The sequence below is a fragment of the Electrophorus electricus genome, chromosome 23 (genome assembly GCF_041902795.1).
Source record: "Electrophorus electricus isolate QZ-2024a chromosome 23, ASM4190279v1, whole genome shotgun sequence".
NCBI classification, from domain to species: Eukaryota; Metazoa; Chordata; class Actinopteri; order Gymnotiformes; family Gymnotidae; genus Electrophorus; species Electrophorus electricus.
The window spans coordinates 4,792,919-4,820,459 of NC_137519.1; the positions used below are offsets into that span (position 1 = coordinate 4,792,919).

The 27,541-nt window shown below is 45.6% G+C and overlaps 1 protein-coding gene and 1 long non-coding RNA gene across 3 annotated transcripts in view; both read right to left on the minus strand.

Annotated features, from left to right (window-relative positions):
* Positions 1 to 458: 458 nt before the first annotated feature.
* tspan7 (tetraspanin 7) overlaps positions 459 to 27,541 on the minus strand; it is a 29,627-nt gene continuing 2,544 nt past the window's right edge. Inside the window, exons 2-8 of one of the 2 annotated variants that reach the window (XM_027023385.3) lie at positions 7,356 to 7,544; positions 6,842 to 6,916; positions 6,550 to 6,645; positions 6,087 to 6,242; positions 5,279 to 5,362; positions 3,180 to 3,260; positions 459 to 2,199 (exon numbers count right to left, since the gene is read on the minus strand). In XM_027023385.3, the coding sequence (XP_026879186.1) occupies positions 3,192 to 3,260; positions 5,279 to 5,362; positions 6,087 to 6,242; positions 6,550 to 6,645; positions 6,842 to 6,916; positions 7,356 to 7,544 (669 nt within the window). In that variant the 3' untranslated portion in view covers positions 459 to 2,199; positions 3,180 to 3,191. Of the gene's footprint in view, positions 2,203 to 3,179; positions 3,261 to 5,278; positions 5,363 to 6,086; positions 6,243 to 6,549; positions 6,646 to 6,841; positions 6,917 to 7,355; positions 7,545 to 27,541 lie in introns of both variants that reach the window. The other variant, XM_027023384.3, reaches the window with a different exon arrangement.
* On the minus strand, positions 17,780 to 26,381 carry LOC145653251 (uncharacterized). Its single transcript, XR_014119641.1, has 2 exons — positions 24,498 to 26,381; positions 17,780 to 24,358 (listed from the first exon to the last, which is right to left on the minus strand). It is a non-coding gene; the product is annotated as an uncharacterized LOC145653251 (long non-coding RNA).

Genomic DNA, 27,541 nt, shown 5'->3' on the forward strand with positions numbered 1-27,541 from the left:
CTTTGCGAGAGACCTCGCCGTGAGTTCCGTTTTTCGACAGGATCGTGTGGCCATCTAGCGGTCAGAAGCAGAACGACAACACAAGTTTACGCAGGAGTCCTCGCGAAATTTTATGATCGTCCTTAAAGACGACGACATTCAAAATCGAGTTATATTTTGCATGTATAGTTAATAGTTATATACTATATGTATAGTTAATTCTTTTCTGTAATAAAGAGTTAATAACCTCTCCCAAGGACTTATAATTTGCTATTTAAATGAAGTTAGAAAAGAACACTGAAAAAAAGACTGAAGGACAGGGCCTACTTTATACATACAAATATATGTAATAGACCGGTAACACAGCCAAAACCTAATGTATTAGCTGTAGTTGCTAAAAGCTTGGGGCAATCATGGATCGCAACTACATTACTCATTTACTGCTATGATACAGAAAAGACCAACATTGAGGCATCATGAACGATGAAATGACCATTTTATTAACAGAGATCACAGTTGTTTACAATATCAACATACATTTTGTTGGCATGCCAGCTGGTGATGCGTTTTAAAAAGTTTAGGTTTTATTATACAAAGTAGTATTATTGATTCGCTTGTCTTCAGATTGTGTGGTTGATCTAGCATATTCACAGACTATGGTTTTATTGACTAAGTAATACTGAATAATCCATCAACACTAGGAAAATCTGTAAGACTTAAAACAGTTAAAACATAAACAAGTATTCATATTATGGCAATAATATCCTTTAAAAGAAAAGAAAAGAAAAAAAAACCACACAAATTTAAACATGGCGCCAGCAGCCTGGATTAGCTTTAACTCACGTCACGGTTCAGTCCAAGCGGAAAGTGAGTCATAGATGCAGTGATTTCCACCATATGCCTTAAAACCCTCCCAGAGCCGCACTCCCACGGCCTACGCAAACTGCCACCTCTATACCTGCCCGAGCTCCAGCACTGGAGTCGGGGGTGTCCGGATTTCATCCATCCGGACCGTGGCGAGGGGAAAACGTTTGAGCCAGTGCCTCGCACTGCAGCCTGGGAAATGGAGACGACTTAAGTAGCAAAAGCCGCTACAATATGTAGGGGGTTTATTCCATTACTGGTTTTCTTGAATTTATCTGGGGTTTTCTCTATATAATCGTTTTCGGGCTAGCTAGGTTTTTATATATATTGATGGAGGATAGGTTTTTGGCCTGTTTTCAGGCAAAAGTGACAATGTTTGATTTGTTTTTACCACCTAGATTGTCTCAGTGGCAATGACTTTTCACAAAATGCGTTTGTGTCACGGGCTTGGGGACATTTTTAAAAGGTAACGTAGCTTGTTTTTTTTTTTTAAAAAGTCACACCTAGGTGCATGTAAAAATTATGTCGTCACCAACCATAAAATCACAAGAATTATCTTATTGTCGCGGAATTCAAGAGTAAAAATCCGCCCAGCTCCAACCATATGCGTTCACGCCCTAAAAACGGAGTGTTTTTAAATAACTCGGTCAGCTACAGCGCTGCAGTCGGCTGTGGCGCGAGCTGTGGCAGGACCCGGGAGTGGTGGAAACCAGCGATCTCGGACCACGAGCGCCCGAGGCCACGCGGCGCGGAGCTTTAATGGTGGCACGCGGTACGCCCCTCCACCAGAGACTTCACTACAGCGAACGTACGGCAACAGCGACGACAACAACAACGAAAAAGTCATTATTATTGGTTTGTTTTTCTTTTGGGGAAGAAAAATAAAAACGTATCAGACAATGAACTATACCTACAACGCAATTAAGTCAGTTGAGTTTTGGTTAATTGATAAAAATGCAGGTTGAATTTTTTTTTTTAATGATGTAGTGTAACTGGATCAGCATGCATGTTTTTACACAGAGCTGAGAGAAAGAGGAAAAGTGTGTGTGTGTGTGTGTGTGTGTGTGTGTGTGTGTGTGTGTGTATAGAATAAAGTTAAGGGTTTTAAAAGAAGATCCACAAAATGCACAATTAGGAATGATACACTATAAAATAGTGGAGAGAGAGAGAGAGAGAGAGACAGAGAGAGCGCAAGCAAAGAAAGGTGAAAAAAGGCAGTCATGAGAGAGAGGGAAAGAGAGAGAGAGAGAGAGAACAGGGGAGAGAAAGATGGAAAGAAAAGAAGAATGGAGTGTGCTAATTTCTAGGGAGTTCTCCCCAGGTCTCTGAACTGACGTATGCCCACTTCAAGCCTCCCTGCTGGAAAACAATAAAAAGGTTTAGATTAGAAAGTGTGTGTGCGTCTCGCTGACATTGTGCATGTGTCTTCCCAGTGATGCTTGTAGGTCACACACAATCTCATATTTCACTATGACAGTAAGGAATTTCTCTCTCTCTCCCTCCCTCCCTCTACCTCTCCCTCTCTCAACAGCTGTCCTTTCCAGGGTCTAACACTAACAGAGACTAACACTGATTCTAAACATACAAGTGTGTGTGTGTGCGCGCACGCTTGAGATTACAGAGACAACCAGCCATAATGAAGAAGGCTTAATTGAGAAGCAGCTTCGTTTAGAATCCCTAGCGGCACCGTCACATGCTGCAGTTATACCTGCCACTGGGAATGTGTGTGTCTGTGAGGATCAGAGTATCAGGGTGTGTGAGTGTGTTGGTTTGTTTGATTGCAAAAGTGCATGTCTATGACACAGGCTCCCCTACGTAACACTGCAGTCTATGCCAAGGACTCATACAAATGCAGAGAAGCCAACCTGGGAATACCCTCCTCCACACACACACACACACACACACACACACACACAGAACCTTGTCCACTCTTTAATAATTAATCAGCAACCTCTGTGCATGTGTGCATTAGTGTGTGTGTATGCGTGTGCGTGTTCTTGCATGTATGCATGTATATATGGTGCATTGTTTTTGCCCATGTCTTTTTCTTTTTATCTCCCTTCAGTGCTCTCTCTCTCCCTCCCTCCCTCCCTCTCTCTCTCTCTCTCCCTCTCCCCTCTCATGCCCTCTTGCCCACACATAGAATATTATTTCAATGCATTGCAGCATACTGCCCTCACCTTTCAGAATACATTTAGAGTGAGTGTGAGTGTGTGTGTGTGTGTGTGTGTGTGTGTGTAGAAAGAGTCTGCATGTCAGGGTGTGTACATCTAGGCATGCATGTTTTTGTGCTTTCGTGAATGTACAGTACAAGTCCATGCATGTGTGCTACTGACCTGCACCCACTGTTAGACCATCTCATACTGGTTAGCAGTGATAAACCGTGAAAGACAACATGCCAACAGCATCCCGATGAGCTGTGAAGGAAACACACACACACACACACACACACACACGCCACCGTCAGCCATGGTGATCACTATAACTCCTTCGTAGCTTATTTCAGTAACATCCTTTATCAGGTTCATCAGGTCATAACCCCTCCCCCGAGCTCCTCAGTACTGCAGAGGCTTATTGCTTCCAGCTCTGACACACCCACTTTCAGTCATCCAATAGGCTGCGAGCCTGCTGTGATGAATGCGGGTCGCTCGAGTAGGGACAGCGGTAACCTGCACAGGGCCGTGTGAGGCACTGCTATCGATGCAGACCAGACACGCTAGTGTGTGATTAATCGTGCAGAGAGGGGGGGGGGGAGGTTGAAGGCCTGGACAGCATGCGGTAAGCTCCCATTTCCCCCCTCCCACACGTGTGAGTACACACACACACACACACACACACACACACACACACACACACACACACACACACACACACACACACTCTTGAGGTTTAGATGCATTAGAGTGGCCACTTATCTAAGAGGTGTCATTGATCATGGTCATCCCTCTGATACCAGATAGCATTTACAGTTCAATTAACACTTGGGGGGGGGTGGCATGGGGGTGGGGTGATATATGTGTGTGTGTGTGTGTGTGTGTCAGGGGTGGGGAGGGTGGGGGGGGGCACGACTGTGGTCAGGGGTTACTGGCATACTCTCCAGACCCATTAGTACTGACGTGGGGGGTCAGTGTGTCATGAGGCCAGTGTGGGGGCTTGTGGGGTGGTTAATGAGGCATATCAACCACATGGAGAACAGAGGTAAAGAAGAGCGAAAGAGAGAGAGAAAGAGAGAGCGCACACAAAAACGAGGGATGAATTCTGGTCTGCTAATCTGTGATCTGCATAAGAGTCCTATAGCACAGCAGTGTGTGTGTGTAGCAGCACTGTGACAGTGAAGCTGATCGTGTGTGAAGTGGAGGCGTTTCCAGCAAACCCCAGCTGTGCCACACAGCATGCAAAACATGCACGCTCCTGCGCTGTTTTGGGTGTGTGTTGTATGCATGTGGTATGTGTGTGTGTTTACTAAATGAAGGCTGGGAGAAACAGACAGCGCTGGTGATAAACACAGACAGTCCAAATAGTAGTGGTAATAATAAAAATAAAAATAATAATAATAATAATATTAAGAAGAAGAAGAAGAAGGAGGAGGAGGAGGAGGAGACTGGCTTCAAACAAAAGCTTCAAATGATCAGCCTGACTGAGCATGCTCAATGGCTACTGCCAGCAATGTCCCACCAATAGATGTCACCTCTATGAGGCCCAACAATGCTGATAGGCTCCTTTTGGGACCTGATTTGCATAGTGTGAGGGGAAAAGTGAGTGCCATTCTCTGATTGGTCAGTATGGGCGCGTTTATCGCCATGCAAGAGTGGTTCTCCTGAAGTGGGCTCTTCATCGCTGAAAATCTGAATTACCATATGCACGTATTAATGGCAGGCCAGGTATGGCAGCTGTATGACTGAAGCAGTGCAGGGCTGTGCTGCACTTAACAGGGCATAATTACAGTCATGAATTAGCATGGGGGAAGTCTGGTCTTAATCTAATTCGATTCAGTGTTCAGGTCAAATCCATCAGTTCAGGATCAGTTCGGAAGATTAATTCAGTTCACAGGTCAAGTTAAGTAAATGAGTAAAAACAATGCAAAAAATGCATCATCATCTTATGCTGTGTGAGTTGAAATGACATTCATGGAGGAGCTGTTCTGAGGGCAGCAGACTAGCTCTGAGTCTGGGGCCTGGGGTCAACTCAGTTGGTAGGAGCTGAACTGAGAGCAGTAGGATAGCTCTGAGTCTGGGGCCTGGGGTCAACTGAGTTGGGAGGTGCTGATCTGAAAGCGGTAGGCTAGCACTGAGTCTGGGGTTTAAGACCTGCATGTGAGGTAAAATCCACCAATCTGAAATAAAACTGACCAGTCTGCCCAGTGGATCCTATAGAATCATATAATGGAACACACACACACACACACACACACACACACACACACACACAGTCATACCTGTGAGAAGGCAATTCCAAATGTCACCCCGGCGATGATGCCCATGTTAGTCTCAATAAAGGAAGTCACCAGCTCATAACATCCCTATAAAAAAAGGAATAAGTGAGGCAGGATGTGTGTGTGATTCTATATGTGGGTGTGTGCGCACATGTGTATTTGTTTGTGTGCATACATTCATGTATGCATGTGTTTGTGTGTTGGTACACTTTGCTAGGGGCTATGGTAACGTTGTATGGTGTGTGTGTGTGCGCGTGTGCATGTGTGTTACCTGCTGGTCCACTTTGCTAGGGGCTATGTTAGCGTTGCACAAGTGTGAGTGTGTGTGTGTGTGTGTTATCTGTTGGTACACTTTTCTAGATGCTATGTTTACATTGTGTGTGTGTGTGTGTGTGTGTGTGTGTGTGTGTGTGTGTGTGTGTGCGTGTTACCTGCTGGTACATTTTGCTAGGGGTTATGGTAGCATCGCGCTGATGTGTGCGAGTGTGTTACTGCCGTCAACAAATATTCAAATTTTAATTATATAATCAAATTGTGTTTTTGATTTCTGTTTTTTTAACCAGACATTCAACTCCCTGGCTGTCGGCCTCGCAGTTTAGGGCAACACTGCGCATGTGTGTGTGTGTGTGTGTGTGTGTGTGTGTGTGCCTGTGTTTGTTACCTGCTGGTAAACTTTGCTAGGGGCCATGGTACAGTCGCACGCATGTGTGTGTGTGTGTGTGAGAGAGATACTTGATGGTATACTTTGCTAGGGGCTATGGTAGCATTGTGCAAGTGTGTGTGTGTGTGTGGGTGTGTATGTGTGTATTACCTGCTGGTACACTTTGCTAGGGGCTATGGTAGCGTTGCGCAGGTCTGAGGAATGGCAGTCAGAGATGTTGGCACAGCAGCTGGGTGGAATTCCACTAGCTGGGAAATACACACTGGAGAACCAGCTAGTGTAGTTAAGCACACCACAGCAACGAAGCTATAGGCAAGGAAATAGCAGATTAGACAGAGAGGCTGACAAAAAGAGAGTGTGAAAGAAACAGAGGAAGATTAACTCTTCCTCTAAGAGAGAGGGAGAATGACAGCCCTAGAGAGAGACCTACAAGTTGGGAACAAAGTACTCTAACATGATATTAAAGTGAAAAAACATTGATTTATATAGAAAGTATGAAAAAATAACACCAAGAGTGGTTTATAAATAATGAGTCCAGGACAGAGTGTGGAGCTGGAGGGTATGGCTGGTGTGGTTATAGGGCACCGTGTTCTAGAAAAGCACGTTTACTTACACTCCTTTGGACATTATCCACCGCCAGGCTCCTCTCATCCTGGGCATTGTAATTCTGCACAGCCTCTTTGTAGGTCCTCAGAAAGGTGCCCTTAATCTGGAGGAACACACACACACACACACACACACACACACACACACACACGATTCAGCATCATATATGTCACCCCTACCAGGTTGAAAACAATGGGGTCCCAACTGAGGCATGGAAGTTACCAGTATGTTCGTGTGTGTGTGTGTGTGTGTGTGTGTGTGTGTGTGTGTTTGGGTGCATGCGTGTGTGCATTTTTCACCTCGTGACGGAAAACAAAGCCAGAGATGCCAGCAACCAGCTCTGCCAGGAACACCAGTGAGAGGAACATTGCATACTGGGAAAGGGGAGATATGGAGGGGGAGAAGAGAAGGGAAGAGGGGGAAAGAGAGAGAGAGAGAGAGAGAGAGAGCAAATAAGAAATTATTTAATGAGAGATAGTATAGGGAGAACAACTGGCAGCGAGTGGACAGGATACGGAGAGGATATTTTAGAGACACGGGTCTCTAGTTACAGGCATGCAAGTCCAGTTCTGCAGACCTACCAACCTAGAGAGCGTAGTTCCAGCACTGATGAAATGTAATCAGGGCCTGCAGTGTCATCCAAAAATATGAGATCCAGCAACGTTGGCGCTAATCTACGAAGGCAGAAGATCTCTAGGACCAGAGTACGGAATACCTGTTCTAGTGTCGGTCTGTTTCAAACAGGCCTGCGATAACATTCCCCATTTCCTGTCTCCTTACGCTCAACTCACTCACTCACACTCTCTCTCTCACCAGTTTGAGCATCCATGGACTCCCTCTGCAGGTGGCGAAACATCCGAACAGGCCGAACACGATGATGGTGGTGCCCGTGCCGATGAGCACGTACGGCGCGTTGGTGGAGTTCTCAGCAATCAGGGAGATATACGGACCCAGCATAAACTTCCCCCATAGTCCCACTGCCAGGAGGATCGCCCCCGTAATCTACCCGGGGGCAGAGAGAGAGAGAGAGAGAGAGAGAAAGAAGAAAAAGCACAATACATTTTCATTTATATTTGTTAATTCTGAAGCCACTTTTATCTAAAGCAACTTACAACAGAAGCAAAATACCATAAAAGTAAAAATACAATACAGGAAGAAATGAAAGAAAAAAAAAGAATATTGCGATTTGTATAGTCTTGCTGCCACCTAGTGGCCAATACTGACAAGCGCTCACCTTGCGCTTACAGAAGTCTGATGGAGGAAAAAATAAACATCAAATAAAATAAAGTCCATACATTTTAACATTGCTGAATACATTTTAAAACTGTTGACGTTACATTTCCTTCAACAGTTTTAACTCAATATTTAAATTGCACTCGGACCTTAAATAAAGTTTGATGATTCAACTTAGGCCTTTTTTTATTTTTAGACTTTTAGACTAAAAATAATGATGAACAGTAATGATGAACAACTCGCTCATTCATCTTTTTAAAACGTGCCGTGACAGCATTGTATCTTTCTTGTTGACAAATCACACACTGCACCTTTAAATCATTTCTCAACTGTTAAAACACATTTCACGAAACCTAAACATCGTCACCTTTTTAGCACAGCATAAGTATGTTAGCACATTCTCACTGCGTTCCTTCTCACACACCTTTTCAAAACAGCTGACAGATCTCACAGAAAACATGGTTTAAAAAAACACCTAAAAGAACTCAGGTGGTGACACCTGGAAAAAAAAAAACCCGGATCTAATTAATAAAAATCTCTTCCGTTCCGAGGTGAAGCTACGTTACTTGCAAGTCTGCACCAAGGAGACTGCAAACGTGTATTTATCAGGAAAGGGGGAGCAGGTCTCTTGGGAAGTTTGTCGTGATGAGGAGCCGTCTGAAGTCTCCCTCACTGGACTGGATTTGCAAAGGGCTTTTCAAACTGGATCTTGCAAAAGGCCCCAGTGCGATGGGGTTGGTTTTGTCCAGTAGAATAGGCGGACCGAATGGAGGGATGGGGCAGTCAATGGGGCAGTCAATCACGGAGCAGACGCACACTGCAAATGCGTAGCTCAGATCTGTGCATTCGGTTTGCTTTTTTTTCTGGTTGCTGTTTAGTGATTTGCAGGATTTATTAACTTGATTATTGTGTATTGTTTGATGTAATTGTGATTACTTTATTTTTAGACGTGCTTCGCCAGTGTTGACTTTGAATTTAGAGCAGCGTGCAAACCGAACGTCATTTTGCAGACTAGTAGAGGGTATGGTAACTGTTATGGAACTATGCAAATTAAAATCAGCTCTACAAGGAAAGACAGAGAGAAAGTGAGAGTAGGAGAGCGAGCGAGAGGAGGAGATAAAAGGTGTGTGTACGTGGGGGCAGCGGCTAGCCGAGCTACTTCAGAGCAGCACTGCTCACCATTATTCATTACATTACTGTGTGTGTGTGTGTGTGTGTGTGTGTGTGTGTGTGTGTGTGTGTGTGTGTGTGTGTGTGTACTTACACCGCAGGGCATGGCAAGTCATTGCAAAGTCCCTCTATAGGAAATACTTCTTGCAGGCCCAGGGTGATTCCATCCCACCGCATCCATTTCAATTTTAGTTTTTCTAACATGAAGCGCATAAACCTTCAGCAGTTACGCAGACCACCCGATGCTATATGTAGGCAACAGAAACCTTGCAAAGCAGAAAATGACCAGCAGATGGCGATATAATCGTACACATGCACTAAGACTTTACGCAGAGGACGAGGGAAAACAGCACAAAGCCTGCAACATTCATCACTCTTTTAGAGCACAGGGAGGTTGGGCAGGCGGTTCACCCTCCCCTTTTCTGATTCAGTTTTCCAGTTTAATTACTTCTATTTGTGTGGAAAATTAAAAACAAGATTTGTGAGTCGCTGCTGTCAAAAACACACACGCGTCTGTGTAACATTTGTAACTGCTGACTGAAAATGTTGGCGGAGGAGAGCACTTGAACTGGAAGTCCCTGCAGAGATCATTTAAACGTCTGAGGGAGAGCAGCAAATCTGGGCTAAATGGATTCGGGGCACTGTCACACATGGTGGAAATTGCCCTGTTGCAGCTGATCTGAGACCTGTTCTGCCATTTTATGCTCTAATTGGCACATGGTGAAGGTTCGGCATGCATGAGCTGGTCCCAGAGCGGGTTGAATGTATTTATTTTTTAGTGCTTCGTTATTTGAATATCTAGATCTAAGGCTTGCTCTCTGAGTGGCAGGAGAATAATTCTGGAATGAATCAGAAACAAAAAAGAAAACGAACAAGTATTGCATGCAGCTTCTGTTTCAGTACCACAGTGGTCTATTTAGGATGAGGAACTGTTCTGATAAAGCAACCATTCAGATCCGACGGAAGTGTAGTGCAATCCAGATAGCTCAGCGAAAACCAGTACGATTCCACGAACACCCAGCGTACATGTCACTCGGTGATCTGACGTACTGTGTAGGTCATACCGCAACGAAGCGGTATATGAACCATCATTCCAGGAGGTGGTAAGCCTAGCCGAAGTTCGTGCCATGTATTCCCCCTGCGGAGGGATTATGCGTGGGCATGGCGCCCCTGGCTCGTGTCCAGTGAGCTAAATCTGGGTTAAGCTGAAGGTGGCCCCTGACTTAACTTGCTGACACACACATCCGGCAGGCTGATGCACTGTCACTGCCAAAACGACACGCATAGATGCGAAGTTTGTCATCGGCAGATTCTAAAGCGCTGATAGGATAGTTTGTGTGTGCGTGCGGGCGTGTACGTGCACGCACCTCACATAGCAGGAACAACTTGAGCTCTATATGGCCGACACAAATTATTCAGCACCTCTGGACAACCTCTTACACACACACATGCACCCACACACTCATTTTTTCTCTTCATTTTTTTGTCTAACACACTCATCCATCTTCTTTTTCATGCTCACCCACCCTTCTCACTCTCTCTGCTTCCTTGTCTATTTCCATTTTGTTACACACACACACAGACACACACACACCTATACTCCTATTTTCCTCTCTGCTGGGGAGAATAAACACCTGGTAGGTGGCTCCTTCTGGAGCTATTTATTTGTTTGGTGGTCATTGTTGTTTACTGTACAAAGTATAATGATTTTTGATTCTGGTACACAGATGTACAATTGACCCGTTACCCTGCGTGGCCCAGACGAGAAGTGCTGGTCTCTCTGGTTCTGTCCCTTACACGTGCACGCACGCACGCACACACACTCTCACACACTCCCCTTCTCTCTCCCCTTCTCTCCCTTTTCATGTTGTGGCTTCTATTACAGGGACTCAGTCTGCCACCCCTTAGCGACCTGTCTTTCTCAGGGATGTGCTAATTAATGTGCGAAAAAAGAAGCGTGCGCGCGCATGTATCCGTGAACGTGAGCGAGAGAGAGAGAGAGAGAGAGAGATAGATAGATAGATGGAAAGACAGCAAGGAATGAGTCAGACGTTCAGAAAGCAAAAACTGCCAACACTTCAGAAGAAGAGGGGCATGATGAGAGCAGGAGACTGAAAACAGAGCAGAAGCATCTGAAAAATGCAAGAATGTCTAAACAAATGTGCATGAAACAGCTACATTAGTAGAAGTACCGCCTCCAGAAAGAGGAAGCCAAATGACATAACAAGAGTTATATCAAAAGTGCCCACAGGGACACAGAAAAAGAAAAATGACAGAAATAGTAAAAGAGGATGAGTGGATAAAAGAACTGAACTGCATGGTACACAGGTGTGTGAGTGTGTTTCCTACAACAAAGCATATCTACTAATGACAGGAAAAGCATGAATGATTCAGTGTTGCGTCTGGTGTACACATCCTTCTTTCCATCTGCTCTCTTTATGAGATTCTCAGCAGGGCTCCATCCAAAATGAAGCCCCAGTAAAAGAGGAAACAGAGGAAGCACCGACAAAATCTGTCACTGGTGAATCTCGTCCTGCGCCTGTTGTTCTAGAAAGTCCTCATGGCAGGAGCAAGTGTTGTGCTTTGAATTCCTCTGCACTTACCTGTCTCCTAGATACACAGAGCCACTGTATCTGAAAGGAGTTTAAATATCCACTGTCATTAAGATAATTATCAGCATAAAATACCTTTGGTCAACTGTGACCGCTAACCACATAGCCAGCGGCGTCTTGCTAAGAGTCTTTTGAAGGAAAGACGACGTGTGTGGTGCACACATGCTATCAGGTATGGGAACCATTGCAATCAGACACAGTAGTCAATTTCAAAGCAAAATCTTCGGGTAAACAGAACTTGAGGCGCTGAATACCAAGACGAAGGCTAGGGACACGCTGACCTGACTATTGACTGCCGTGCGGAATCGGGGCCATCGGAGGGCGTCAGTGACTGACTGCAGCCTGTCTTCAGTGCAGTGTGTTGTGCACTGTTGGCTCTAGCTGGTTCTCCGCAGCTCAATTTCGAGTTACTGTGACTGTTGAATTGGCATCAGCGGCCATGAGAGAGTTTTCTGATCGACTGCGCAGTCAGAAAGCGAGGTAATATAGACAAACCGTGTAAGAGGCTTTTGGGTGCATTGTGGTCTGATCACCCGGGGCAGCGTGCTAGGCCATTCTATTTTGCTACACGGAAAGTAGTTTTGTTGTGTTAACTATCTAGAGAACCGGTGGAACATTTGCTATTGCCTTGAAGTTACTGTATGCAATTTTATGAAAGGAACTGCAGCTTGGAAACAGAGGTTTCCTTTTGAGAAGAGGAAATAAACACTAGAGCCTTGCACATGCAGAAGTGCATGTCCTTCATCAGCTGTGGTCAGTTTGGCTTACTTGAGTGTAAATACACACAGGCGACGCTGGGCGACGGTGAGCTGATGGAAAGCGATCACCGTCCACTTGCAGCTGCCATCAGTTTTTCAGTGTCAGTTCAGTGTGTCGACAGCCAATTAAGTTAAAGGGCCATTTGAATGCAGTTGACATTTAGATAGAAAAGAAACTCTTGCATCTTGCAGTATGAGTTCTCCCATCTTGAAAGCATGATTTGTTTCTACTCGAGGTTAAAAAAAATCAAATCACAAATGAAAAATAATTCCAGTGTGCTGGAGCAGGAAAATGGAGAATCCATTCAACTGGATTTCAAGAACCCTTCTAGAATTCTGATTCCAGAATGTGGGATTTGAGGTGGAAATGGGCTCAGATTTCTAGAGCCCCCAGGTCAGGCTGTAAAGCACTGATTTCTTTTCCCACCAGGTCTCTTCAAAGGGGAGGATTTTCCCGGTGCTCAGAGTTCAGATCTCCCGTCGGTGTAACGGTGTTTGATGGGAGATGAAAGATAAAGCAAAAAGGTTGAACAGAGCCCACCACAGTCGACACCCCTGCCTGCCAGATGAAAGTAGCCCAGGGCCTGATTTGGAGCTCAGACATTTGATTTCTGATGGGCGTCTGTCTGTCTACCTCTCTTACGCTCCATGTCTGTCTGTCTTTCTGTCTCCCTGTGTCTGCTCCTCTCTCTCTCTTTCTCTTGCCCTCATTTTCTCTCTTTCTTTTTCCCCCTCCATGAGAACCACAGTGGCATGCATGCATGAACGGTCTGCTGCTTACCGAGCCATTAAGCGAGATTGCGGTTTCGACGCACCCCCTTTGAAGGCCCTGCCGCATTTATCTTTGACGAGTCAGCTACGCCTACAGTGTTTTGAACAATTTGGAGCTTGGGTATTTAAAAAAAAATAAAAATCAATTATGCCTCTTGTCGGCAGGGACAACGTTACATGACAGCAGCAGGCACAGGCGTCATGGCAACTCAGGCATTAACGACATCTGAATTCCAGCATTTTTCTCTCGAAGGCATGAGGGAGGTTTACAGACTGCAGTGGGTTTCTTGGCCCTTGTTTTGCATGGCCCTTGATGCAGACTAGAGCAGAGAAAGAATACCTCAATCTCCAACTGTGTTACCAGTCAACAGGACAATGGACACCAGTCACAGGACAATATTCACTAAACCTCAGACAAGTGCTCTTCAACGGCAGACCAAAAACTGATTGTCATTCATTTATGTATTTAAAATTCCAGCTGTCAACATTCAGCCCCTTCAGATTTTCCACCCACCCTTTATCCAGGAGTCATGGATCCAGGATGACAATGTAATGTAGTTTTACAAAAGTCCATATTAAAAAAAGTCTTGAGGATACCAGGCATGGCACATTGGTACATCTTCAAGTACATGACAGAGCTCATGGAAAACCCCAACTAGCCATGATAGAGCAAAGAAAACCAGGATGAACAGACCATGGGAGGCCAGACTGTATTGGCTCCAGTCCTGTGGAAAAGCTGCTCTGTGGTTTAGCATCCCAACACTCCAGCTCTAGGCCTGTCGCCATTCTGGTGTTTGTTTCACTGTGTTTGTCTTGCCATTATGCCATTATCGTTCCCATTCCATTTTGTATGCCTGATTCTTTGCTGTTGTGCATCATCGTCTTTGTTCCCTCGTGTATTATTTCTGCTTTTTTTCCTAGTCAGTAGGGCCTTGCGTGTACGGTGCATACTGCGTAAAGCAGAACTTGGGGAAGTGCTCACTGACCTCACCCGGCGCGGTGACTGTCTACGCCCAGACCAGTTCATCTCTTCGGCTATTCGGCGGTGCAAGAGAAAGTCACATCCTTCAGGGAATGCAGCAAACTCATTCCCAACCGGCTCCCTTGAGCCCACGGAATTAGGACACACGGGTCTCACTCCTGAAGAAGACGGTCCAGGGTGTGTTTTTACTGTGGAGGTTTCTTCAATGTAGAAAAGAAGGATGGACCACTGCAACCTTGCTTACATCACCGAGGACTCGGTGAAGTTGCAGAGAAGATGCCCTACCCCCCTGCGTCTAGTGCCGGCCAGACCGGCAGGGGATGTGTGCAGGTTTCTCCGCTGGACCGAGCATGCTCTTGTTCACTAGCTCTCCTGGCTCACTCTGTTCCAGCACCGTGGACAGCCTCTGGTTTATTTGGCCATTCAAGATTGTGAAACCTGTCAATCGGGTGACCGACCATCTGCAACTTCACCCTTAGTTTAAGGTCCCGCCTTCCTTTCGCACCTCCCTCCTCAGGCTTGTAGTGAACGCTAGCTGCCATCATGGAGAGTACACTGCAGACTGTATCGTTAAAAGGCTCAAAAGGCTCAGGTTTGAATTTCCTAGGAATAAACACCAGTGACAAAATCAAGAGGGTGGCTCGCTGCTTTCACCATAAATATTATGTGAAGCATATGGACCCATGTTGGTCCTCATCTGTTCTTAATCTTCATTTTGTCATGGAGGGGGGCAGGCTCCACATCATGAAAATGCCATGCGAAATCCAATCGGACATATCCAGAGACCCGATTTTAAACCGAAGCCGAAGCTGCGTGCAAATGTGGAAAAGTCACATTTTGTGTGGCTTTTTGCCATTCAGGCTCCACAAAATCTTGTCTGCTCAAAATGGACATGCCAAAAACGTTTAAACAAAGCTGGCAGAGCTAACAGAGCAGCCCAGCACTGAACCCTGTGGGCTGTGGGTCACCAGGACCCAGCACAGTTCCCATACAATCCACTCTCCACTACAATCACAACTGCTTTCAAGTTCCAGTGTGGTGGTATCAGGAGAACACGCGTGTCCCTAATACTATTACAAAGAAGTTGTTTATACCAAGTTTAGCTAAACTCTTCAGACCTTAGTCTGGGAAGACAGGCAGTATGGCACAACAGTTCTTTTCATGTACTTCCTGAAATGCTGCCTGTTGTTTTCCTAGTTCACTGTGCTATGACTGACAAAGTATTCATTAGAAAATTATATTGCTTTGTTCAGTTTGCATAGAATGACTTTATGTTTAGATATTTTTAGTGTTTTAAAAGGTTTAGCACATTTTGGGCCTGACATGAACTCTCTGTGCCAAGCTTTATGGTTTTAAGAGAGTTTAAAATGACATCCCTACAAAAATGTCAGTACCGAAGAACAATGAGGGTCTCTATAAACATAATTTTGAAAGCAATGACTTGGAACTCCATAACAAGATACCCCAACAAGCAGCAAGCACGGTATTAACGGATAAAAAGAACTTGTAAATGCACGTGCATGATGTTTGGTCCGATCCACGACTGCAGAACCGGCAGAAAGGAATGAGCACAGTTTTCTTGCCTAGAACAGCTCCATTCTTGACACCCCGGATCAGCATGTGAGCATTCCAGATCAGTATACACAGCTGTGTGTGTGTGTGTGTGTGTGTGTGTGTGTGTGTGTGTTTGACACAGAAGGAGTCCATCCATTCCATCAACATTCGAAAGCCATTGGTTGGATCTGTACAGTAAAGATCCTTCTCCCCACTTTAGAGTTCATCCTGCAGTCACATCATCAACAAGGATGACAGAACCAGTTGCCCTTGGCAACCAAACATGGTCCATGCTGTTTTTCAAAACGGTGGTAGTAATCTTAGGATTACGTGGCTTTGTTTTGTAGCAGGCCTGGGTGCTGTTCTTGAGGTTCCCGGTGATTCGGACCTGGTGAGGAATCTCCGTGGTCTGGCTGGTGTGTTCTTCATTATGCCTTTGAGAAGCTTTAGCTGCATTTGGGGCAACACTCTTGACCTTTTCAACAGCTGTTTGTGATTAACAGTCACTATCCACTACCAATGACTTCCATGGGCTATCAGGTTCCTGCTTCCTATAGAACTGACTAAGTATCTGATTTTGGCGCACTGCAATGTTGGGTTAAGTCGGACTTCTTGTGATTTTCCAGCATTATGATGCTTTTCTTGCTTCAGTGGCAGTGACACTACTATGGTCCCTAAGTGGAGATAACGTTAACTGATTTGGTAAACACCACATCTGGAATTATTGCCTGAGCTCCAAAGGGTAGTGCGTTCAGCAGAGCGCATCACTCACATGGAACTTCCTGACCTGCAGACCATCTACTACAAGCGGTGCCAGACCAAGGCCAGGAAAATTGTGAAGGACCCCACCCATCCCAACAATAGACTCTTCTCTCTGTTGAGGTCAGGGAGGCGCTTTCGCTCCCTGAAGACCAAGACAGAGAGGCTGAAGAGGAGCTTCTTCCCACAGGCCATTCGGGCCCTGAATCAGGGAAACTGATAAACTGTGGGGACCACCACCACCATGTAACATAACTGTATATCTGTACATCTGTATATATAGATTTATACTCAATTACCTTGTTACACAACAACTGTAGATATGTTATTATACAAAATGGATCTGTACATTCTGTAGATTGTGTACATATATACCCAACCATATACATTGTACATTGTGTATATAATCATAATATACATATATTGTACATACATTGTTAATATATTTTGTACAAACATAGAATATATATATTTATCTTGCATATATATTTCACATATAGAGAATATCTATATTTTTCTCTATGCACCCCTGTTTTCTTTTCCTCAGTTTGGACAGAGCACTCTCCACCATTTCACTGCGAGTTATACTGTGTATGACTATGTATGTGACGAATAAACCGAACTTGAAACTTGAAACTTGAGCTTAACTCTCTTGTGCATGAACGATGCAGCAAAACACACAGCTGACCGAGAAACAAAGGAGCACTCGACAATCTGGGGAAAATTACATACTGTAGTGCTATGTGCGTGTGTGTGTGTGTGTGTGTGTGTGTGTGTGTGTGTGACATCGCTCACTGCTGCTGTGTCATATCTGGCCCAACATGAGCCCAGCATCTAGACAACATGGCAAGAACAAACTTATCCTGCACAGCAGTCAAGTAATTGGCAGACTCATTATATCCCACCCCCATATCACACACTAACCGGACCGGCCTATACATGTACACACACACACACACACACACACACACACACACACACACACACACATAATGAGCATAAGCTCGTTGCCTCCAATTAACATGTTTCACTGATGAAACTATTCTGCTAAAAGTAAAGCCAGACTCATTAGAACTTAGGCAGGAGAAGTGAAAAAAGGAAAGAATCTAAAAAAAACAAGATACATCACAAACTGGCGAGGGACACCTGCTTGTGAGGGGAGGGTGTCTCCAGGACCAGCAGCTTGTCGTTGAGGAGTGGATGCGGAGAGGGGCGTGAAAGAAGAGAAAGAGGGAGGAGCCGAAAGAGACAGAGGGAGTGAGAGAGCAAGAGGGAACAGCAAGAGAAAAAAGACAAAGCGAGGACAGAAGGAGACAGAAGGACAGAAAATCCTTCCCATTTCAAACGCTCTGCCCTGATCAAAGCCATAGTTCCTTTGGAGTACTGTGTGTGTGTGTGTGTGTGTGTGTGTGTGTGTGTGTGTGTGTGTGTGTGTGTGTGTGTGTGTGTGTGTGTGTGTGTGTGTGTGTCAAACTAAAGCTCTGATGAGGTGGACCGCACTCATCATAAATTCTACACCTAACAAGATTGGATCAAACCAGATAGGTACAGTATGTTACTGCAGACCAAATAAATTGCCTGTTATTCCTGCTGATGCTTCTTCTGGCCACTGTGGATTTGCATTGTGGGTGGGTTCCAGAAAAAGTGCTGATATCTCCTGGCTCATCCATGTCTCCTTCAGATCCTCTCAGCGATTAAACTTCACTCACACTGTATTTATTAGGCCACTAAATCCTGGCCGTGTCTTTGTTTAAGCCCAAAGAGGGAGAACCTGGCACGGTCCCCGGAAGCTTTGAACGTGAGCGGCATTACCAGAGCACTGTGCGCGGCAGGATGGGGGGGAGGGGCGGTTTCCAACAGGCGGGAGCAAAACCGCTGATGAAAGAGCGGAGCTCGAACAAACCCACCAGCTGCGTCTGTTCCCCTTAAACCATCAGTGCTGCGTCTCGCAGCCCTCTGATCCACGGCGAATGCACGGCCCGACCACGGAAAAAGCCAGTATCCATGGCAACAGTAATCCACCGAACCTCTGGTGTAACCTCGATCCAGCGGCGGGCATGACAGTGTGCAGGCGTGTCTGAACGTGTTCTAAATCTTCCCACGTTATTGGGTAGCTCGAATCGTGACGGTTTGTGGTATGTGTTCTGATAAACAGACCAACAACAATCTGGGTGGGTGCCGAATTCTAGAGTTGGAGATGATTCTCGATTCTCTGGCTTGCGTCTTCAGACTTGTCAAGTCATAGTGAGTCATTATGACACTGCCGGTCCACATCTCTCTCTGCGACTGCTGGATCAACCCTCCTGAGGTTTATGACTACCTGGTGACAGACTGCCTGCCCAAATTGATGTTTTAGGGTCTTGTTCATAGGGGACACCCACCCCCACGACCCCAGACACATAGGAACCGATATCACACTTACAAGAAAGCGCAAACCACCACACGTACACACATACAGACATATACCACCACAGGTACACACATACAGACATATACCACCACACATACACACATGAAACCACAACAAAGCAGCCCACTTCCTCTGCTTTCATGAGCCGTTTCTCTCTTTACGTTGTAGACCTCAGCGCCCCATCATGTGGCATGTGCCATGTGCCATGCTGCCTTCGCACTTCTATGACCAAGCTAATGTGAACACACACACACTCAACAAATGCACAGAGCAGTGTTCAGCCTCTAGGGGGCCCAGACCATAAACACACACACACACAGCCAGAGGCCCAAATCTAGCAGCATTCGACAGAGGCTTTGTGTGCTGATCAAACACCACTTCCTTTCCCAGGCTCCTGCTCCAGACCCCAATACGATTTCAGCAGAAACAAACGTTCAACTAAACCATCCTCTCTGCTTTTACAGAAGTGAACGGGCATGCTGACCAATAATCATACACTCATATAACCAATCCTCGTGCGCTTCAACGTGCTGTTGGGCAGATCGTGCTGACTCATGGTTTGGCGGCGAGGACAGAGCTGGCAGATTTCACCGTGAGTCAGTAGAACAGGTCTGTCCAAACATTTTCATCTTCTGCACGTACCAAGAGCCACTCAGAGCATTTCTAATCATTTTTTTTTTATAAAACCACTATAACTGCAAGACTCCGTGAACGCTGGTTTGATCTGGGGTTGCTGACAGGGAGGTATAACAAATCACATAAGCCCAGTGAGCCCAGCCAACCTGGAGATAATCTCCGGGACTACTCCTGCCTTTAGCATGCACTCCCTTCTTTCTCTCACTCTATTTATACACATCATGCTCCATATTTCTGTATTTTGGGGGGCTTTTTTTTACGGGCTTTGCTTGCTGTGACCTTCCAGCAGAGGAACTCAGATAGTGTAAGACGATCGTCTAGACGCGTCCAGCCCGCACAGCACGGCTGTCGTCCGGGCCCCGCGCAGGATGCAGAGGAGCACCCATCTGCCGTGACTACCACCGGCGAAGTTCGTCCGCCCTCGCGGTGGGAATTTAACGTAGATTTCGTCTCTGGTGGCAAGGATCGCACATTCGGGTGAGTGACTGAGCCCCAATCCTCGGCTCTCGGCCCGCCCGACTGTCGCGTCGCATGTTAAAGCTTTTAACATCTCCACTGAGCCCCGAGCGATGCACTTCACCCGCCTGCGAGCAGCTCGCCTGCCTCGTGCATAATGGCTGTGTGCGACAGTCTTCCTCAGGCAGCAGGCAGCCACACATCCAGCAGGCATGATAAAGACATCCCGAGTCTGGGTGGAGGGAATGGTGGGAGAGGATGATGCGCTCCGACTGTGAGTGGTGCCACAGAAAGAGAGTATGGAATATGGGAAGGAGAGAGAGAGAAAGAGAGATCGAGAGAGAGAGAGAGAGATGATGGCGGTAAAAGGATGTGTGGTATATGAGAACCAGTGTCTTGTTTTCCACGGCTGGTCCTGTTCTCCGAGCTAAGACACTGGAGGGGAACTGTCGATCCTGATCGCGGTGGAAACGGCCTGTCTCACTGCACAGCGAGCCAACTGGCTGGGAAATAGGACCTGTACCTCGCAAATAAGACGCGCGAGGCAACACGAACCGCAAAGTCACCTCAAGGTATCTGGTCTGATCCAGAAATAAAAGCAGGGAGAAATTACATCTGCTTCGACTAGACAGGCTGGCTGCCATGACGACCACAGACAGACAGACAGACAGACAGACAGACAGACAGACAGGCAGATAGATGAACAGAGAGATAAACAGAGAGCTGCTATCATGAGTGTTGACGCAAGAGCTGTGGGAAAATAACAGACACAAAAGATGTAAGAACTCCTTTTTGGTGGGGGGGGGGGTGACTCTTTTTTTTCTCAGCAAAGACGTGTTAAGAGAAACAGATGTAGCCCACACAATAATGACACTGTCATCTGGGATACTGCATAAGGGCACATAAAGGAAAGAAGGCTCTGGCTCTACTATGGTGCCAATCAGCCAAAGACGAAGAAATGACAGGCGACCCATCCATCCAGGACTTTTCCCACAGTAAAACACTGCTTAACTGGGCTAAGAACCATAATGTCGGTGATAACGGTGTTGGAAGGCTCCTCCATTACTTTTAGTGTTCCATTAGTCAACGCTCCAGGCAGCAGCTTGCAGTGATAAGCTCCAGACCCACAGACGGCAGCTCACGACGGCAACCGTGGGTGCTTCCACAGGGTCACTGTATAGCACGCTAAAGTTCCTTTTCCCCCTTCTCGCAAACACCTGACTCAGTTCATTTGGTGCTGGTTTGTGGGAACATTAATTGTGCAGTGCTATTATTATCCAACACTATAAGCATAACCACCCAATACTGGAACTGCCTGTCCCTGCTTTATTGAATTCTGCATCCTTATCACTCCCAATATTGAATAATTTTACTCTCATCCTCTCGAAAACAGAAATGAGACTCCGGCTCTCCTTTGCACATTACCGAACGATGCTTGAAGATGGAATGAGCTGGAAAAAGGCTGATTCTGTACTGAACAGCCCAAGATGCCCCAACGAGCCATGTCTCTTTGATGGACTGGCTCTGTTACAATGAAAGAAAGCTACAACGGCTACCATCATGGATATTATTTGACGAAGAAAAAACTTGTCGGAGGGTGTCTACAAAACATTACTGTTTACTACACAACTAAATTTACTACAAAACAGGAGGTTAAGGCAGATGGCCACTGTTACACTTAAAATACACTTTAAAAACCGCACCTGCTTCTCTGTAAAAAACAAACAAACAAATGAACAAAAAAAACCCAAACCGGTAGAAAAACCGAACGCACCGGCATCTGCAACACGTTCGCATTTACTCATGAATCATATCACGATAGCTAAATAGTTTTGTTGTTGTTATTGTTTTTACTCGTTGTAGAGCCACTGTCATGAGTGTTGATGTATGAGCTGTGAAAAAAAAATAACACAGGCCATCGGAACCCTAACGCTGTGTACTACTCTCGACGCATTTCATTTATGCTCAAAGCTGTTGTCCACCGACACAAGGTGAACGCAAACATTTAGCGCTTCGCCGCCATCTCACAGCTAATAATAACCTGGTTTTAATTATCGTCCCCGCGTAAGCTGCTCGAGGCGTGGGCCGAGGACAGTGTTAGCGCCGGAGATGTGACGGGACTCATGGAGTACGGGGACACTGTCTCTGGTCTTCTCTGACCTTTTCACTCCCAAGAGGTAAAATGGGAATATGCTAATAAGACACAGTATTTTCCACTGTGTCCATGGCAGCCATTTTGAAATGTGGTCAAGCATGTTATATATGATATATATATATAGGTTATAGCACGAACTACAGTGTAAATGTCTTTCCGTCTTCTACCATACAAACACAAGGTTAGCCATTAGTCATTTTTTAAACATATGTGGCTGCTTTAAAACCTAAATGTAAAATGCTAAATTTACAGCAGTTTACAAAAACTGTGTTTTTCATTCATTTCTTTGTTTTTCTTGTGGACCTCAACAGCTGTTCCACATGATTTCAGCTGGTTTTCACAGACTGGGTCCCGGCCACAGGTCAGGCCAGAAGCCTGTAGTGCTGGGTGGGTGATTTTTAGAGAGGTTTGGCAACAGAGCATGAGGCGATGAACCAGACAAGTTCACTGCCTAAAGCCCCGCTATCATCAGTCCACACCTCACATAACTGACCCTAGTGACTCAACACTTCCAGATATACATTCGCTCAACAAAGCTTTCAGCCAACCATACGAACTCACCTTTCACACACACACACACACACACACACACACACACACACATACACACAAAAAAACAAAAAAAACCCAATATGACACATTAACATCTAAGAAGCCAGAAAAAGACCTTCCGCTGCTAAATCTTAAAAATGAGCAGTTCAGAGACACATCGAGGGAAGAAAGCATTTTAGAAAGTACATTTAACCTGCTTGGTACCATCTGCCATTTGTTTTGAAGCTTCACCTAAAGTAATGCTTAGTTTCACATGAGTAATGGTAAATGATTTGGAAATATTCAGTTTTGGCAGGTTATGCGCTTACTATATTTCACAGGATCTATAATACTAAGAAGTACCTGCCTTTTTGGTAGTCAGGTGTGAATAGTAACTTACATTAGTTGGAGATTTTGAGACAGATGTGGATAATATAAGTCTGAATAAATCCAGAGTGTTGGGCGAACCATCTGTATAACTGTCCAGCAGCAAAGATCACTCATTCTCCTGTGACAGGATTATAGGGTTCTGAACTAACACATAGACACAATACTGAAGGTCCAAAAGGCTGAAAGTGGAAGGCAGCAAGCTGAGGAGACGTTCTGTCTCGGGTTCCTGAGAGAACTCTGCAGGGCAGAACCGCGTTACCGGACGGAACAACAGGCTCACAGGTGCCCTGCCACCAGCAACAGTAGCACCACCACAACAACTGCTTTGTAAAAGTGACGCCACCTGAGCTACCACTGCCCAAATATAACAAAACACACATATTTAGGTTTAATGTGATTTTTTTAGTTCTGAGGTCAAGGATGGACTCCAATTTTGATATTTTTATGTTTAAAAAAAACCCATTGATTCTGCTGAGCTCCTCAGGTTTAGAACATGAAAATACCTATTTTATTTAGAAACAAAAAATAGCATGTGCATAACAACAGCTTTTAAAAATAGTAATTACTTTCTAAACAATACAAAACCCAGGAGTGCTTCATATAAATCCTTATATAGCATGAGTCTCCAAAACAGTTTACAGTTGAAAAAAAAACTGTACAGTTGTACAGTTTTACATTTCTTCTCAAAAGTTAATATCTTCGATTATTTGTACTGCATCAACAAACGTAAATGCATGTGGCATATGTCTGTACAGAACTATTTCTGTCTTCTCCGGTTTCTGTTTTTATTTGATGACTGCAGCCCACAAATGCACGAGAATGCAGAGAAAACGGGAATAACGAGAAGCTACAAAATGCCACCACACACACACACACACACACACACACACACACACACACACACACACAGATATATTAAAAACCACTGCCTCACTCCTCTCATGGCCTTCATAATTGCTCCACCAGTGCGTGCGGGGCTTTGATCATCTGCGTCTAATGAACAATCCGCCTGCCTGGAGTGTTTCTTGTCACGGCACTGAGGAAAACCGCGCTGGCTTGGGAACAGGCCTGTGGCACCATCGCTTTCCTAATGCTCCTACGGAACGCCATGCACCACACTTGGTTTTCCCACACCTGTGGTACCAGGGTGGTTCTTAAGTCTTCCTCTGTGTAAAGGTAGACGAGTAGATGAGTCACCCCAGCGCACAAGCAGGACGACATGCCCTCAGCCAAGAACAGGGAGCAAAGCCGAAACCTGTCACGTCACGCTCGCTTCATGTCTCTGTTTCTGTTTCACAGGCCGTGTTTTGCAAGGCAAAACCACGCTGGAGTCTACCGCATGCCAGGTGGTCAGACAGAGGAGGAGAAAGAGAAACACTTGTACTGCTGACAACCAGACCTAGAAAAAAAAAACCCATCATAACATTGTCACTAGATCTCATGTAAATCTTACGAGTCCCATGCAAACCCTAATTTGGGAAGTGTGATTATAAACCCAAACAGATCATGTGGTGCCATACTTTAGGGGAGTCCCATACCGACGATGAAGTTTGCCAAGTCTCTTCTTGAGCAACGCGTCGGACGCGGGGATGGTCTACCCCTTGTGGAATTCCGGGTTCAAACGAGGGTGGCCTGCCAAGGGCCACTGCTTTCATCCACGGTTTCAATAACATGGTTAGATCTGAAATCCGAGCCGATGTTCTAACATTAACTTAGAGACATTCTGCCCGCGTAGCTGAGGCTAACATATAGGCAGCTGTCTATACTAACCTAATGGCTACACACTCTCCCATGAAGAGCTCCCATGGTGTAATACAACGTGTTTTTATTCATTTAATTTTAGGTTCCATATCTGTGTATTCGCCTGGTCACCTGTATGCCTGCAATCAAATGTGGGGTTTTTTGCACTTAAAAAAAAAAGGAGGTTTGGTCCTAAAAACTGAATAAAAATGTGTGAAATAGAAACAAAAATAAATAAACCATTTCCAAAATCACTTAGCAACTCGTTGCTTTTGTCCTTCGTTTGTTTTTTGGGGGGTTTATGGGAAATAAATATCTCTAGCGTGCATTAACAGATGGCAGCTAGCATGACCCTGTTAATCTGGATTATGCGGATCATCCAGACACTTCTCTTTACCAGCTGGATCAGTACAGATGGGTACAATATGACCTGTTAGTTTCGGGTTATTTAAGTATATGTGTAGTTTTCGTTCCTGGACTTAACTAAATGAGCATGCGGAGTAATGGATCCATATCAGAATACTTCTCTCTCTAGTCCACATTCCTAGATGTATGGGCTGAGCTTGCTCTCTCTCTCTCTCTCTCTCTCTCTCTCTCTCTCTCTCTCTCTCTCTCTCTCTCTCTCTCTCTCTCTCTCTCTCTCTCTCTCTCTCTCTCTCAATTCACCCATTGTCTACTGTGGGACATTCAAAGTGAGAGAGCGTGCTCTGTGAGGGTAGCGGAATCGCATGTGCCCCACAGATACACACGCTCAGTTGTGTGGCTTTCTCACAGGCCCCGGGGCGGGAACAGGAGAGGTATGGCGACAGAGCAGTGCTGAGCCTTTCTCTTCTCTCCCACCCAGTCTGTTAGTCTCATCCTCCACACTCCTCTCTCTGTGTCTCCTTCACTCTCTCCCGTTTTTCCATCGCCCCTTCCCCCTTCATCCCTCCAATCTCTCTCTCCTCCTCTCCCTCGCTCCCTGCACCAAGCTTTCTTGGCGCTTTGTATTATGATAATTGCGTTCGCGTTGCCGCTCATGGTAACCCCCCCGCCCCCCACCCCAGCAGGTGCCGGGACGTCGTGAGGTGGTGGTGGTGGTGGGATGAGTGGAGCGACAGACACTGGACAGCATTATGTGAGCCGGCCTGCCCTCTCCCTCTCTGACCACGGCCCGCTTATTTACGCCCCGCTGAGGGAGCGGCGGAGGAGACGCAGGGCAAGAGAGAAAGAGTGGGATGGAAAAGGGAGAACGAAGACGAGACGGAGCGTGAGCGTGCAAGAGAGAGAGAGAGAATCAGGGAGGGGCTGTACAAGAGGGAGGGAGGGAAAGAGCTCCATTTAGGCACGTCTAATGGCATAAACCCAGCCATACACAACCCCTGACAGGAAGTTCATGTTTAAGCCATTACAAAGCTGAGTGCATTCGAATTATTTATTTCCTGTGCAGAAATATGGCCAGGAGACATTTGTCAAGAGAGCCTATTTGCTATTACTTTCAGGCTGGTAAACGAGACGTTCCATGTGGCGTACGGCCAGGCTTAAACAAACCTTGCTGTACTGCAGGGGTTAATTTGCTCTGAGTCATTAGCAGATAGTGGCCCTCTCTCTGAACGCTATCCACTGGGTAAACACCATTGCATACACACATGCAGGGGGAGTACTGACATTTAATGCCTGATTAAATACACATCCAGCCATGCAACCCATCTTCATCAGTTGCATCCATCCATCCATCCATCCATCCATCCATCCATCCATCCATCCATCCATCCATCCATCCATCCATCCATCCATCGACTTTGCGAAATGTTGAATCATTGCCCTGAATCTAACTGTTGTGTGAGATTTGTGCCCCTAGCCATAAGCAAATCACTTGTGCATTATTGAAAGGCATCAAGGCCCAGGTTTGTTGCAGGAGCAGGGACATATCACTACACCACACAGGGGAACATGGGGCTGGCACCAGAGAGAGGAGACACAGAATCTGGTCAGGATTAGAGACAGAGAGAGGGGAATGAATGAATGAAAGATAGAGAGAGAGAACTGGGTAAGGAGTGAGATGCTGACTTTAAACAGACTAGGCTATACCTCCACCTGGGCAGTCCAGTTCCAAGACACCGGGCTGTGATATTCATATGCGACCGAAGGCTTTGGTTAACATGATTAGGTGTCATGGCTAAGGTGATTAGGTGGGATAAATTAATGTTGGGCTGTGGCAGAGCAGAAGCTCTCCAGGGACCAGAGATGGACACCCAGCACTGAACTAATACAGAAAGAAAAAATAGTACAGGTGTAGAGGAAGGATCAACTGATTTTACTTGGTAATTACAACACTGGCATCATTAGTGACTGCAAAAAAAAGCAACCTAGTTGTCACTGTTTCGTGATGACTACGTTTAGTCATTAGTTAATATAAGCGCCAGCTGATTTAGTAGTTTGGCAATGAAAAACTGAAAGAACAGCCTAACGGAGATGGCATTCTCGCCGTATGGCAGACTCAGTTCCTGAGCGTCGCTCATTGTGCGGTAGAGAGAACCCTGTGGTGTGAAAGGTAGGGGACATCTGGTCTTACTGAGAATCAAGATATCAGTGCCAGTTCTCTATGGAGAATGTAACTGAGCTCTATGCACACTAAGTCAAGATAGATAGATAGATAGATAGATAGATAGATAGATAGATAGATAGATAGATAGATAGATAGATAGATAGATAGACAGACAGACAGACAGACAGACAGACAGACAGACAGACAGACAGACAGACAGACAGACAGATAGATAGATAGATAGATAGATAGATAGATAGATAGATAGATAGATAGATAGATAGATAGATAGATAAAGCATTGTCATCGCGTCTT